At 40.8% G+C, this 16,507-nt stretch overlaps 1 protein-coding gene across 2 annotated transcripts in view; it reads right to left on the reverse strand.

The window, feature by feature from the left end:
- The window catches only part of zgc:153039, a 180,059-nt gene that overhangs the window by 71,419 nt on the left and 92,133 nt on the right, over nucleotides 1-16,507 (reverse strand). For both annotated transcript variants that reach the window (XM_068042295.1, XM_068042294.1), the window contains exons 7-8: nucleotides 12,653-12,810; nucleotides 7,258-7,340 (exon numbers count right to left, since the gene is read on the reverse strand). In XM_068042295.1, the coding sequence (XP_067898396.1) occupies nucleotides 7,258-7,340; nucleotides 12,653-12,810 (241 nt within the window). The remainder of the gene's footprint in view (nucleotides 1-7,257; nucleotides 7,341-12,652; nucleotides 12,811-16,507) is intronic.

The following is a 16,507-nucleotide window of genomic DNA, read 5'->3' on the forward strand; positions in this document are numbered from 1 at the left end:
AAAGAACGGTGATATAGTTCCAAGTCAGGATGGTGCATGGCTTGGAGGGGAACTTTTAGGTGGGGTGTTCCCATGTATCTGCTGCCCTTCTTCCAGGTGGTAGATGTTACATGTTTGGAAAGTGCTGTCGAAGGAGCCATGGCAAGTTACTGCAGTGCATCTTGTAGATGGTACACACGGCTACCACTGTGCGCCAGCGATGGAGGGAGTGAATGTTGAAGGTGGTGGATGGGGTGCTGATCAAGTGGGCTACTGTGTCTTGGATGGTGTTGAGCTTCTTGAGTATTGTTGGAGCTGCACTCATCAAAGCAAGTGGAGAGTATTCCATTACACTCCTGACTTGTGCCTTGTAGATGGTGGACAGGCTTTGGGGAGTCAGGAGGTGAATTACTCATTGCAGAATTCCCAGCCTCTGACCTGCTCTAGCAGCCACAGTATTTATACGGCTGGTCCAGTTAAGTTTCTGGTCAATGGCAACCCCCCAAAATATTGATGGTGGGGGATTCAGTAACAGTAATGCTGTTAAACACCAAGGAGAAAAAGGGTTTGATGTGCTCTTCTTGGAGATGGCCATTGCCTAGTACTACTTGCCACTTATCATTTCAAGCCTGAATGTTGTCCAGACCTTGCTGCATGTAGGTACAGATTGCTTCAGTATCTGAAGAGTTGCGAATGGTACTGAACATTGTGCAAGCCGCAAACATCCCTAATTGTGACCCATGAAGAAGGGAGGGTCATTGATGAAGCAGCTGAAGATGGTTGGGTCCAGGACACTACCCTAAGCAACTCCTGTAACAATGTCCTGGGCTGAAATGATTGGCCTCCAAACAATCACAACCATCTTCCTTTGTGCTAGGTATGACTAAAACCACTGCAGGAGAGCTTTCCCCTTGATTGTCATTAACTTCAATTTTGCTAGGGTTCCCCGATGCCACACTTGGTCAAATGCTACCTTGATGTCAAGGGAATTCATTCTTGCCTCCGATTTCAAATCTAGCACAGAATCTCAGATTTCAGCAAGAAAAGACACCACTTGATCCATCATGCCTACATCTATATGAGCACATCAGAGCAATCTACTCCAATGTCACTTCTCTGTGCTTTCCTTTACCCTTTAATACTCTTAAGAAATGTGTTTACCTAATTTCCTCTTGCATGTTGTGATTTGTATAGCCTCAATACCAACTTGTGGTGAAGTATTCCATTTCAAATAACCTTTGCATGAAAATAAACTTCTAATCTCCTCCTCTTCATGCTTCCTTTATTTCTCTATAATAAATTAACCTGGATCATTGCGATAAATGTCTCATTCTTTCTTGGCTGTACAAAGCACAGCATTACACCAGCATATAACAGTAGAGTTAATATATGCACCTATGTAATGTTCACTGTAAGCACTACGCCCAAGTCAAAGGATTAGAACTATTCATGTTAATCACGAGGGGTGTTTAAAGGAGGATTGAATCAATGTCACACAGCAAAGTCAAAATGATCCCACTTGCATGCAACACAACAGAAGACATAGTTGCATATAACATTGTAAAATGCTTGAATTGTTCCATTGCAAAGCATAAAACAGTTTCATATATTTGTAAAAAAAAAAGTCAACACACTTAGCAAAAAGGTTAATCCCTGGATTTGCATCACGACACTCATACATGGATAAATTACATTACAAAGTTGAACACAGAGCAATTTATGGAACAAGTATCATGCTGGTATTTACATAAGTTTGTACCTGGAATGAAGCCAATGATGAGTTTAATGTTAGCTCTGGTGAACAAAATTTCCCCTTTTCGTCAGATGGTGAAACTTATAGATGTTACATTAGCTTTAAATTCTAAATGGCTGAAATTGCAATAGTTGTAATGGACATTGGCGCCTCGCTTAAAATTGACAGAAACCACACAAACAACCGTTAGATTCACCTTGGTGTAAACATTGCATTACCTAGTTTTATTTAATCTGATTTAGATTGGTGGCAATTTGATCAGAACTCAGATTTCTGTAAAAAGTATAATATCTTCTCCCAGCTGGGAACTGAGCAGAGAATTTCCACCATTTGAATAATTCCCCATCCTTTCTGGGGACAGCAGCCACTGAAAATGCTCTCTCAAATTTCCCTCCTATTTACTATCCTCCTTAAGGTTGGTGGGTGGGGTGGATTGGGGGGGGGGGGGGGGGGAAAAGAGGGAGAGGAGGGTGGAAGAGGAGTACTTTTCCCCTGGGTGCACAATAAAGGTGCTTCACAACAAAGGACAATATTAAAAGTAGAAATTTTCTTTGCAACGTTAAGAATATTACTGTATTCCTGTAGCTTTTCTATCTGAAAGGCTGCGTGTTAGCAGCAGTTCTATGATTGTATGGGTGGTGGTCAAAGGGAATTACTTTTGCTCTACATGAATATATGAACTTAGTGATAATAAAAACAGGTTAGAAACAGGGAAGGATGAGGCCATGGAGAGATTTAAACACAAGGATGAGAATTTTAAAGTTCTGAAATTGGAGGATTGGGAACCAATTTCAGTCATCAGGAGCAATGGGCGAGCAGGACTTGGTCAGGACACATGTAGCAGTTTTTTTTTTGGATGAGCTGCAGGTTATGGAGGGTAGAAAATGGAGCACCAGCCAGGAGAGCTGGAAGTGACGCAAGCATGTCTGCGAATTTTGGTGACAGATGTGTTGAGGTCAGGTGATGGTACAGAAGTGGAAGCAAGCAGTCTTTGTGAGAAAGAAACAGAGGAAGCACCTTAAATGAAAGTTGTTGTTGACTGAATTAAGATCCAGAAGAAATACTCCGATGAGCGCTTGCTCAAACTTTGCAATTGAATACCAAGTGGATGGTTTATTTGCATGGAGAACTAACAACTCTCTGCTCTACAGCAAACCAGAACAGATAAATTCTCTCTATATATTGCGTCAAGAAATGGTGGCGATCTTTCCCATCTCCTGTTCAGCTTTCATCATTAAAATAAACATTGCACAGGGCCTTTCAGGTTTTGATTACAATCCCACCAAACCCATATCAATCCGAAGTAGTATTTGCCTTTCATCTGATCAGAAAAAGATTTTGCTCAATATCTTGGAAGGCCTCAGAAGTAAGGACGACTGGGACTCTCCTATTTAGGTGAATTATTTCTGATAGGTGAAACTGAGCTGCTTCTATCCAGCTAATAATCACTGGCGACCACTGAAATCACTGATCTCATCTTTATTCCTCATTTTTTTGCTCTTCACCACTACAAATTTAAAGCTAATTAGCGTTCACGTCAGTCAATTAGAAAATCCAATACCTCCATCCATTTGTTACTGGACCAAAATACAAGGGTTGCAGAACTGTGATTTCCTGATCAGCGCTCCCCACTCGAAGTGCCTGATCAAGTATTCAGCCTACAGTGTACACTTCTATTTAAACCACAGAAGTTTACACCGCAGCAGGAGGCTAATCAAGTCATCGTGCCTGTGCTGGCTCTTTGCTGCAGCAATCCAAAACTAATCCCACTACACTGCTCTCTGCTTCAATTATTTATCCAGATTTCCCATAAAAGCAGCAATGGTCTCTGCTCCAACCACTGTTACAAAGCATTCCATGCTCCACAACATGCTTTCCCCTAACCTCGTTCTTAGTAATAATTTTCAGTTGATTATCTCCTGACACCAACTGCACAGGGGAAATAGTCTTTCCCTATTCAGTATTAAAAATCTTCATTTTTTTATTCATTTGTGGGATGTGTGCATTGCTAGCAAGGCCAGCATTTATTGCCCATTCCCAATTACCCATGAGAAGATGGTGGTAAGCTGCCTTCGTGAACAGGAGCAGTCCATGTGGTGTAGGTACTCCCACAGTGCTGTTAGGGAAGGAGTTCCAGGCTTTTGATCCAGCGACAGTGAAGCAGCGGTGATATAGTTCCAAGTCAGGATGGTGAAAGACTCGGAGGGGAACCTGCAGGTTGTGGTGTTCCAATGTGTCTGCTGCCCTTGTCCTTCTAGTTGGAAGAGGTAACAGGTTTGGAAGGTGTTCTCGAAGGAGCCTGGAGAAATCTGCTCATTTTCTCTACTCCAGTGGAAAGACTCTCAGTATCTCAAACCTCACATCATAATAGCTTTCCATCCTTGGCATCGTCCTGGTGAATCTATGCTAAATGCTATCTATAGCTTTAATGCCTTTTCCATATTGGAAAAAAAAAACTAGGTTGCAGTTTCCAATATCTTGTAAGCTGGATTGCAATCTGTGCCATCATCCTGCCAATGCACTTAATCTTCAATAAAATGTTAAGTTTGAATCAGCACACGAACTGCACTGTTATTGATGTTAACTTGCTCACTGATAAATATTTTTGCCATCAGAACTAAAATGGCCAATGAAACCAGTACTTTAAATCATTCATTAGATATAATTCAGCTTTTACCACAAATCGCTAAAGGAGCGATGTCATTTACAACATTGACCCAACTCAACACGGATACTTTTTATGAAATAATTAGTTGTCATTAACCATATTCTGTCCAATTTGACACATCATTCTATTGATTTCGGACTATATTAAACCTTCGTCAATATTAAGTACCTTTTACTATAACAATTTTCTTGCTCACAAAATTGATCTCAACTATTTATTTCAACTACTTATCTAGTTATTTATTAAAACGAGCATTTTTGAACTGGGAGAGATCACAAATTCCATTTTCAAATAATAGCAATTACATAAAGATGGAGTAGACTTGTTTAGATCTTCATATATTTGATGCTAATTTAAATGACCAAGATTAGGGCTGTTTCTTTCTACAGCCTTATTCAATGCACATTCAGCTCCCATACTGCTAATGCCTAGATCTTGTTATGAGAGTATTTCTACTTTTCTTTGCAAAAAAATGCTTTAAGAGCTGATATTTGAGTTGTGGACTGAGTGAAGTGTACGCAGACTGCAAGGCACCTGTTTCCAAGTAGCTCAACAGGGAAATGACGGAAGAATTATGACTGTCACATGACCAGATTGTGGGTTTTAGTTTCACTTTGCATTGTGAAAGAAGTGTGGGCTGGACCAGCAGCATGCAGTGAGACCTGGCTGTGACTGGTTTTGCAGACCAGAGAAAAGACCTACTCTATATAAAGACTTGCCTCTTCTGGAAAAAGAAATCCTACATTGGAAGTGTGGTTGTGGTCTGCCTGGAGAGAGGAAAAGACCCCCGAAGAGAGGGAAAAAAAACAAGGAAAAGAGGAAGCCCTGCATTTTTAGAGGTAGCAGATTCCTATTGCCTCTAGCCTCTGAATAATCCCTGCCTCAAGAGTGGTTACTGTTGCCTCATGTTTTAGGAGATCCTGAAATCTCAAGAAAGCTTCTATTGCCAGACTGCTACTTCGAAACCCGAGCAGACCTGTTAGACCCTTTCCTGAAAGACCTGTGTGATGCCTGCTGCAGACAAATTGCCTTGAAAGCCTACCCATCGCAGACTGTTCATCAACCTCAACTGGAGAGACTTCGAGTGGCATCCAACTATTCGACTCTGGGACACCTCACCGACCCAGAAATATCCTACCTGACCGTGATAACCCAATTATTTTATTATTCCTAACAAACATCTTTTTTTCTTTGGTTAATCTTTTTTTTGAAAGTACGTGTGTGCATGCATGAGGGTTAGGAAGAAGTAGTTTTTAAAAGAATCTTTTTCACATCGAGTTATCTCAGTATTATTTAAGTCTTAGTTTATTAATAGTTCATTTTGTTCTTCAAATAAACTTGGTTTGATGAGCTTTATTCTGGGGGACAAAGGACTGATTTTACCTTAGGTGGATGGGAATTCGCCACCAACGTAAAGGTCTGTAGCGAACCCGCATTTTACGCGTCCCCAAGCTTTAACTGTCCAGAGGCGGGACTTCCACCCCCATGAGGGAGAAGGTCCCGCCTCAGTGAGCTGCCAGCCAATCAGCGGGCCAGCAGCTCTCAGTCCCAGCAGCGCTACTGGGGGTGGTGGTCACTGCTGGGACTGCAGCCCAGCTGACAATAGGGAGTTAGGAGTGAAGGTAAGTTGGGCATGCCTCACCAGGTGATCGGTCATACCCTGGTGAGGCTAGGGTGGTTGTTTGGGGGGGGGAGGGGGGGGGCATCTTGGGTGCTGGGGGGTGGGTTGGGTGGCCCTCAATTGGGCACCCTGTGCCCGACTGCCATAGCACACCCCTTCCCCCAGCACGCAGAAAGACTGGCAGCTATCGCTGGGCGGCCTTTCACGTCCCAGCACACCTGCTTGTCATGGGTAAAATACCTGTGGAGGCGGGCGAGGGCCCTTAAGTGGCCACTTAAGGGCCTTGACTGGCCTCAGACGGGCAGGCCGTTTTTCCCCACCTCCCCTGCCCAACCACCGTAAAGTTGGCTGGAGGCAGGAGTGGGCAGGAAGGCCTCCCAGAGCTTCCCGCTCAATTTTACGCCACCCCCATGCCACCATCCTACTCGCTGGGGCGGCGTAAAATTCAGCCCAAAAAGAGTGTTTAATAACGCTGCTTTCCAGTAGGTGGAAAACTTTACTAATATGCTGTGATCTGTGGAGTAGTGGGACTGAATTAACAGTGCATTACTCCTGCCTTGGTCGTAACAATCTCAAAACATCACTCCAGGAAATTGCAGAATAGAAGCCTAGTGCTTCCACCGGGGTGGTGGGCTGAGGCTTAGGGGCCAATCAACTGCCATCCTGAATGCAGGAGAGGAGGAAGGGAGTTCACCCTGCAGCGACCTGAAACAGAAAATGGCTCACCACCACTTTTTCCAGGGCAATACATGTCTTGCCAGTGATGCCACATCAACAAATGAATAAAAAAAGCATTACATATATTTTGAAAACAGAAGACTGCTTTTGCATAGCATAGTACTAAATTTTCTGAGTACCTCACTGCTGTATTGTTCAAAATGATTCAAATGTCCACACAAATCGAAACGGCTTTTTTTTTTAGGAAAAAGTTCACACTGGTCTGTGGGTTACTTAAGTTTTTTCATGAGATTTAATAAAACTGCTTGACCCATTTTTTGGTGGCCCTGTAGGTAAAACAACTAAAATCAAAGTGGCACACTGATATATTTTAGTCTTCTACAAATGCTTCATTAACAAAATATAAATTTATTTCATCGATTGCAGAATGGTGAAACATCATAACCTTCAGTTGCACAGATTTTTGAATTATTTCACATATTTTCCCACAAAGGTTAAGAATGTAAGTTTTTAAGTTTTCTGTGACTTCCATTATCTTAAAAAACGAATAAGTAGTACCTGTACTAACACCCATGAAATCAGTACAGCAGCCCAAGGATTTCCACCTCGCGAAGTTTTCTTAGCAGGCACGAGTAGTTTTCCTAAATAAATGAAAATTAAAAAAAAAAAATCTAACCAGCAGATTAATCAAATCAAGAACTACCAATAATTTTCTCTTAAATGTTTTCATAGATTAGAATTTAAACAGAGCACATTATGTAATAGGTAATAAGTAACAAAGTAGCAGATAAATGTGTACGTCACAGTTCATGATCCCACTAAATGGTTCACCCCATCTTCAAGCTGAGTGATTAGAACCCATCCCATAATTGCAGTTTTATTTATAACTGCAAGGATTAAGCACACAATAACAAAGCAATAAGCAAATAGAGATAAGGATGCTGCAATTATATTAGTCTTAGAACACATTCATCTGCAATTTCTATTTCCAGTATTTTGAAAAAAAAGGGGTTAAAACTTCTGCCAAAATAGAAGAGAAAGGAGTTTCAGAAGAAAATACATTAAACATCCACAGTCTAGTATCCATAACAACATTGCCGGGCCAACAATTACAAGGCACTAGTTCAGTCAAGAGGTTCAGATGATATTGCGATGAATACAGAAATCTCTCTCATGTTAGATGTGTTCATAAAACACAGCTGTAACCCAGATTCAAGATGGTTCTTCTCATCCAAAGACTGAAAAGTCATTAGAAATTCAGTTCAACAATGTGGATTCTCGACAGTAAAATTTTGAAAAAATCTTCCAGAAATAGTTTTTACTGGATTAATTTTGCAGTCATTTTCACAATGCTTTTTCACTCTCCAACTTAGAAACATTAATGTAGATGCTAAAAGAAATTTTTGAAAGCCTCCTGGTTATTTATTATCTGTGATTAAACCCACTAATTGCGAGAGGAAACAGTCAGTGTGAAGCTAAAAGCTAATGAACAGTATTCAGAAGAAGGTTATAGTGCAAATAATCATTGTTAATGACGGGAATTAGAACCAAAAGTAATCACAGCTGGTCCAGAATCTCACCCCAGGTGAAGAGGAAAGTAATATGTCATCACATGTAATGCCTTAAATGGTACATATACTACAACGCAAGCAGAAAAAAAACTGGTTTATTTTCCTCATTTGGAACTTCTCTCAGGAATTCCATCTTTCTCATTACTTCACAAGTGATTTAACTTGAATAAAAGCAAAATACTGCGGATGCTGGAAATCTGAAACAAAAACAAGAAATGCTGGATTCACTCAGCAGGTCTGGCAGCATCTATGGAAAGAGAAGCAGAGTTAACGTTTCGGGTCAGTGACCCTTCTTCGGAACTGACAAATATTAGAAAAGTCACAGATTATAAACAAGTGAGGTGGGGGTTGGGCAAGAGATAACAAAGGAGAAGGTGTAGATTGGACCAGGCCACATAGCTGACCAAAAGGTCACGGAGCAAAGGCAAACAATATGTTAATGGTGTGTTGAAAGACAAAGCATTAGTACAGATTAGGTGTGAATATGCTGAATATTGAACATCAGCAAGTGCAAACCTGAAGAAAAACAACCTGAAAAAAAACAGTGGGTAAGCAAACTGAACAAACTAAGATGAAATGAAATAAATGCAAAAAAAGATTGTAAAAAATGTAAAAAGGAATGCATAAAAAAAAACTAAAAATGACTAAAAATGAAAGTAAAGTGGGGGGCTGTCATGCTCTGAAATTATTGAACTCAATGTTCAGTCCGGCAGGCTGTAGTGTGCCTAATCGGTAGATGAGATGCTGTTCCTCGAGCTTGCGTTGATGTTCACTGGAACACTGCAGCAATCCCAGGACAGAGATGTGAGCATGAGAGCAGGGGGGGAAGTGTTGAAATGGCAAGCAACCGGAAGCTCAGTGTCCTGCTTGCGGACTGAGCGGAGATGTTCCGCAAAGCGGTCACCCAGTCTGCGCTTGGTCTCCCCAATGTAGAGGAGACCACACTGTGAGCAGCGAATACAGTATACTACATTGAAAGAAGTACAAGTAAATCGCTGCTTCACCTGAAAGGAGTGTTTGGGGCCTGGGATAGTGAGGAGAGAGGAGGTAAATGGGCAGGTATTACACCTCCTGCGATTGCAAGGGAAGGTGCCCTGGGACGGGGACGAGGTGGTGGGGGTAATGGAGGAGTGGACCAGGGTGTCGCGGAGGGAACGATCCCTTCGGAATGCTGACAGGGGAAGGGAGGGGAAGATGCGACTGGTAGTGGCATCACGCTGGAGGTGGCGAAAATGGCGGAGGATGATCCTTTGGATATGGAGGCTGGTGGGATGAAAAGTGAGGACAAGGGGAACCCTGTCACGGTTATAGAAGTTATAGAGGGAGGGAGGGGAAGGGGTGAGGGTAGAGGTGCGGGGAATGGGTCGGACACGGTTGAGGGCCCTGTCAACCACAGATTTAACTTGAATACTACCTGTGTGCCTCGCAAAAAGGTTTCATATTTGATCCAATTTATCAGCATTCTGAGCATATATAATTTGTAAATGATAATGGAGATGATCGAAAAACTTAGCAATTACCTAACCCTCCTGTGCTTTGGACATCATAATTCAGAACTGACCATATTCATTTCAAATACCATGAAAAGTCTGAGGCAATTTATAAATGCTGTTTAATCTGTAGAAATTCTTTTCTTGTTGAAAAAAAGCATTCAATGATCAATGAGCAATTTTACAAGAACAGGATAATGAAGATGCAGCTGTTATTTTTCTTACATTGCCGCTGACATTAACTATATCCAAAATAATTGCAGTTATAATCTGACTGAAACAAATAATTAGAATTATCTACAAGTCTGTTTGAACAATTCCAAAAGGAGAAAGCTGCGAAAACCTCCAGGTTTGCAGTCAGGCAAATGAGAGAAGGGAGGGTACAAAAAACACATGGCAAGGTTGGCTTTGTCTAAGCACTTGTCCACTATTTCAGCAGTTATTTTGGTCTAGCACACTGGTGTTGCTGGCTGGATGGGGAATTAGAATCTGCCTAGATGAAGCCTTGTTTCAAGGACAGCAAAGTAGCTCCAGCAATAAAATGTACTTAAAATGTTTTCAGGTAATGTTCAAATTCATTACCCGAGAGTCAGAATGAGCAAAGAAGTTGAAAATCCATGTACTTTGGCATTGAGGCAGGATTGGGAAAAGGTACAATTAGCAATAGGATGGAAGATTTAACATTTTTTGTGTAAGTACGTTACAGATAGCTCCTTGATGGGTTAAGGCTATATCGCATCAGATGTCATGTAAGAATAATCAAAAGACAAGGCATGCTCCCATGAAATCTGAGGCTTTTAATTATATCCAATAGAAAACTCCCAATCTTCCCAATACCTGGACCCTCAGGGAAGCCAACTAGTTAGAATTAAAAACAGAAAGTGCTGGACATACTCAGCAGGCCTGGCAGCATCTGTGGAGAGAAACAGAGTTAACTTTTCAGGTCGGTGACCTTTCATCAGAACTAATTAGAATGGGGATGAATTATAGACTGGTTAGCATGAAACACACTTATCCCACTGAGCACAAGCTGACATCTTTGAAAGGTTCCCTTTTTAAAAAAAAAAGGAAGGGGGGAGCATTTTACTCAGTCTCAAAAGTACAGGTGTGGCATGTTGGGTCAAGACCAGATCGGTCTTGGGCATGATCTCCTTCTCCCCTGCTGAAGGATTAACTCACTGGGTTCATACAAGAATGACAGCAGGATGCTTGGCAGAATCATTCTCTAGCTTAAAAATCAATAACTTCAGGAAAAGGTGGTGGGAAAGGGAGACATGGCAGAAGGGAAAAGAGAAAAAAAATTTGCCTCATTTATATTGCAGATTCCTTCAGCTGAAACTTGACACAAGGGCTGAGTAAGCACCAGAGGGGCAGAATTTCAAACAGCAAGTCCAGGCTTCCCAATATATTAACTTTGACTTTTCTTTTCAGCAGGTTCCCAGCCTGGACGTCAGGTCAACTGACACACTTGGCTTCCAGTCAGAAGAAGAGGACTCCAGAGCAGGCCACATGGGCAGATAGGGAGACCACATGTGTGTGGGGGAGGGGGTGAATCCAACCTCAACCCTGAACCAGGGCTGGGGTGGGGGTGGGGTGCAGGGACAGTCCGGCAAGACAGCGTTCCTGTTGTGCCTGGCCCATAAGCACTGTTGTAAAAGGTACTTACTTTCTCACCTTGCTTCAGCTGCTGGCTGGGAAACCCAGCTGGGCAAGGTTAAACCTACCAGGCAGATTAAATCAGAGACTGCCAGCTTCATGAATATATTTTAAAGGCCTCCTGGGAGCAGGTCGACTGCCTGCCCTTTGTCCCAGCTCCATTAAACCTGGAAGTGGGTGGGTTGGGGTAGGGTTGAGATTTTTAAAACTAACATCTGACCTGACCCCAATCCATGTACCTTTAGGTGTTGAAATTCATCCCTTTAACTCTGCAGCTTGCCACTTCAACTTACTATACTGTCTAAGTCTTGTGCCTTCATATCCTTTCACACTTACTTTCTTGCTTTGTAGATCATTCAGTTTTCAGATCTACTTGAACAGCATTCATTTTGTCTGGTCTTAAAATCAAAGAATGTTACAGGTCATTCAGCTATCGGGTCTGTGCTATTGTATTTCGCCACATGTACCACTTGTCCAAAACTACTCTTCTGCTGACTCTGCATATTCTTAATATTTTCTCTTTTTCAAACAAAATCTAATTCACTTCAAATAATTTATGGACTCTGATTCAACAACGGCTTGTGGCAGAGAATTCCAAACTCAAACCACTCAAGATTTATTTTCTAACTAGCCTTTTAATCTTATTATTGTAAATTTGTGACTTATTACTATCTCACTGACCAGAGGAAATAATCAATCACTATTTACATCATAACTCATCATCCTGAAGATTATCAAATTACCTTTGACCTTCGCAACCCTAGTCTCTTTTTTTAAATGCTCTATTTTCTGCAACCGCTCATCCTTGATAGCATCTCTATGAATCTACACTGTACCTCTTCATATCCTTCCTATATTAGGGTAAAAAAAAACTCTGAACATTTAAGGTGCACTTCTTTCCTATTCTTACTTTCAAAATGCATAACCTCACATTTTTCTACACAACTGCATTTCCCACCCCACTGCCTATTCTGTTAGCCTATTGATAAACCCCCACTGTCTTTCGCAATCCATATGCATACTTAAAAGAAAACGCAACAAATAAACAATGTCCAGCCCTTGAAATTGTATGTTTTTTCAAAAATAAATTAGTTTTCTGAACACAGCTGCACTTTAAACTATTTGGTGTAGGTACGAGAGACAGAAGGTCTTGCATTATAATCGTATGTAATTTATCATCTGCTAACTCTTGCTAATTTTGATTTAAGAAACTTTTAAAAAAAAAAAATAACTTACCAAATATATCATCCTTTGCAAGTGCATAAAGAATTCTGGAAGCTCCAATCAGATTGCTCATTGCAGCTGATATAGTTGAAGAGTAGATTCCAATTATCACAAAGGGACGCCAGATATTAATGTCTTCGAGGAAGCCATAGTCCTTCTGAAGTAGCAATCTTAAAACAATAAAAAAGAAAAATCATACCCATATGTTCAAGAGGAACTCAACCTTGGACATTTATGAGGTTGCTTCCATTTCTTTTGTAAAATGTGTGTTAAGGACTTATATTTGAATTATGGACACTGATTCATTTGGAATCTTAGAGATGGTTGAACTTTGTGGGATTTTTTTTTTTAAGTTACCAGGAGGTTTGGACTGAGATTGAACTGCAGTTACTCGAAGGCACCGGTTTTCAAATAACCCAGCAGGGGTTGTTTTTGACTTGGAGAGATGTTTACGAAGAAATGACAAGCCAAGATTTATGGTCGTTGGGAGGCTTGTTTCTGGAAAAAAAAAGGTTTCAGTTTCAGTTTGACCTGCTAGAAAAGCCAGTTTGCTTATTGACCTGCCAGGAGAAGACAGCTTATCTCTTTCTCTTGGAAATAAATCCTGCATCGAATGAGTGCAAACAAAAACCTTGTTGCTGCATTCCTGCTTTAAGACCTAATTTGGAGCTTCTGTAGCTGCATCTCTTGGAAAATCTACCCAAACTAATCTTCAATATCACCTGGAAGGAACTGTTCTGGAAGTTCCTACTGACAGCCACTTATTGGCATTTGGGAAGCCTAACCAACACAAAGCACATCTTTCCATACCTTCTTTGCAGCCAAATGTTTTTTTTCCTTCTATTTCTTTGTAACAGCTGTAAACAAAAATCCCTTTTATATTTTTCCCTGTTAATCGATTGCATATATATTTATATATATCAGGTGAGAAAGGTGTCTGGGGTCCCTCTCAGCCTTCACCTGGTCTTACCGTAACAGGGTTTAATTTTTAAAACATGTGTTTTTAGCTCCCCTTTGGTGAATCCTTGTTCACCGCTTTTCAATTAGTTGACAAAGAAACCAGCACAAACAGGCTTTCTTAGGTTTAAAGAAAAGTTTAAATTTATTAAACTTAAACTCTAATTCAATTGATGCCGACGGATAAACAACGCGCCCACGCTAGTATACATACACAGTACACATATGCAAATAGAGACCAAAAAAATGGAAACGTTTGAGACAATATCTGAAGAGTTTTTGTTACAGTTCTTCGAGCTCACTGTAGAGTCCTTGACTGTAGGTAGATCTTGCTTTTTGTTGGGGCCCAATATTCTTCTTAAACCTCGTTCGCTGTAGGAGACTTTTCTCTCTTGGGGTTCATGTGTCTTCAGTGGATTCAGAGGCTTGTGAGAAAGAGATGAGAGCAGACAGGAGAGATCTTCTCAGTCCAAGAGCAAACAGTCTTTCTGCTCAAACACTCTGTAGCTAGTTCAAAAAACCCCTGGAACATCTAGTCAGTCATGTGACCAGCTGGTCCAACCAGTCCTGGCCCCTGTGGATTGCATCACCCCAGCAGGCCCTGCAATGCACTTCCCCACCCCCTCACTGTCCAGTGATCAACATCCATTGTGGGTTGAATGAGTCAGGGAATGGTTCTTTGTATACACAAGCACCATCTGTTAGTATGCAAATGTTTTTTCCAGCCACAACTGATCTGTTCAACAAGTCATTTCCTCGCTCCAGCAACAGTTAAAAATCAATGTTCATATGACAAAACCAATGTGCCTCATTTCTGGCATGTGTGTGTGCGTGCACGCGTGTATGTATGTGGGGGGGGCTAGCATAAATAAGGGGCTTTAATATTTCAATTTGTGTGCATATTTTATTTCATTGTTGGTTAAAACTTGGTTTATAATAAACTGATAATTTTGTTGTTTCTTAAAGAAACCTGGTCGGTGTGCTTTATTCTGGGGGAAAAGTAGAGTGTATGATTGACTGCTTCAGTAAGTGGGAAATTATAAATATATGTTGTGACCTGTGAAGTGAGACTGAATTAACAGTGCACTCCTCCCACCTTGGTCATAATACCAAAAAATTGTCTTGTCCACTGAAATGCAAACTTATAAACCACAGTGGGCAGGTGTGTGGCTGGCACGATAAACTTGCATTTAGACAGCTGCTAGACATAGTTCTAGAAACACAATCTAGGACACAGGAATGTCGGGAGACTGAATACAGAAGCTGACAGTTCACGAGAAGAGAAATTTTGGTGTTCTGGTCCCACTGACTACTTTGAAAAATAATTTTTCTCTCTTATCCCTCTCCTTTAAGAAGCAGAATTCCACAGACACCAGTCTTCCACTATATCTTCCCCATGTGGCCATTGTTCATGTGCGATCCACAGCAGAAAATGCAAGTGGGCAACAGGCCATTTGCATATGGGGTGCAGCAAACCACACCCAATTTGACCTCACCCAACATCTACACTTCCCGCAAAGGGGGGGGGGGGGGGGGAACACAATAATAATCAGAAACAGGAATGCCAGTGATTGCTTCTCCCCTTTGCAAACTTTGGGATGCGGCCAATTGTACCACTCAGCTACCACCCCAGCTGCAATTAGTTCATTCAACACAGACCAATAAAAACACAAACCTAATAGCTCTTGATCTGTATGGATTAACTGTCACTGCCACAAGAACTATGCATCAAGGGAACCAATTACCTAATGTAGTAAAAACTTAAATTTTGACGGAATAAAATTATCATGCAGCAATAAATTAAACTATGTATGTGCACTGATGTTTACAAAGCATCTAATCTTGGCATCATAAACCACTTTTAGATTAAATATATGCTGTGCATAGAATGACACTCTATATGTTAGTAATGCAGCTCAGTTACTTTACTTTAGAAAACCTTTCGAAATTGAATATTTGAAACAAACACACCAATCTTAAGCAGAATACAAGCTATCAAAAGAAATTAAAATAATTGCATCTTCCAACTTCAGTTCTGAAATGCTACAGGTCAGCATTTCTAAGTGCAGCTAATAAAACTAATGAGGCACACAAGGCACATCCAGGAAAGTGGAAGTGTGCCATTCAATTTTCATTATCCTATTTGTGCATCTAAAATTTCATGTATCCAGTCTTCCTCGTGGCGTGCATACTTATGAACAAAAGGTTTTCATGACAGGCCATCTAAAGAGGATTCACAATTACTGTACATATTCGTGCTGCAGGTGTCCTGTAAATTGGTTTTCCAACCAGACTATTGCTTGAAGCAAGATATACTTAAAAAAAAAAGACTAAAAACTCAAATGTTCCTTTGTTTAACAAAATATATTCTATACATCAATTTGAGATTTTATTTATTACACAACATTTTTCAGGCACAATGCTTCCTGCAGAAAACAAATGTCTGCTACTATTGTTGTAGACAATATAATGAGTACAACTCAAAGCAACATTTCAGTCCTTTTGCACAAACTAAAAAAAAAATTTGGTAAATGCTTTTCAACCTTTGTGGAACTAATTAGCTCTGGAACAAATGGCATTTATTTTCAAAGGCAAAAGGTTGCCGACTGTATTTGCCCATGTTACTTTTTATAGCTGAAATGTTACAATTGGGTGCGAAGCACTTCGGGATATCATGAGACTAAATAAATGCAAGCTCTTACTTTCTTCTTCTTTCAAATGTTGTGAAGCAAATTGACAAGATGAAAGGCAAAGAACTAGGAGAAGGAACCAGGACTCAAATGGCAAATTAGACTTGAATCTACAATAATGAAGCAACCCATGTCAACTTACAGCAAAATGGGGACAACATCCAAGTGCAAGGTAACATTTGCAGCACACAAATGCAGGACAATGATCATAACCAAAAAA

Source organism: Heterodontus francisci, chromosome 11, assembly GCF_036365525.1.
Source record: "Heterodontus francisci isolate sHetFra1 chromosome 11, sHetFra1.hap1, whole genome shotgun sequence".
Taxonomy (NCBI): domain Eukaryota; kingdom Metazoa; phylum Chordata; class Chondrichthyes; order Heterodontiformes; family Heterodontidae; genus Heterodontus; species Heterodontus francisci.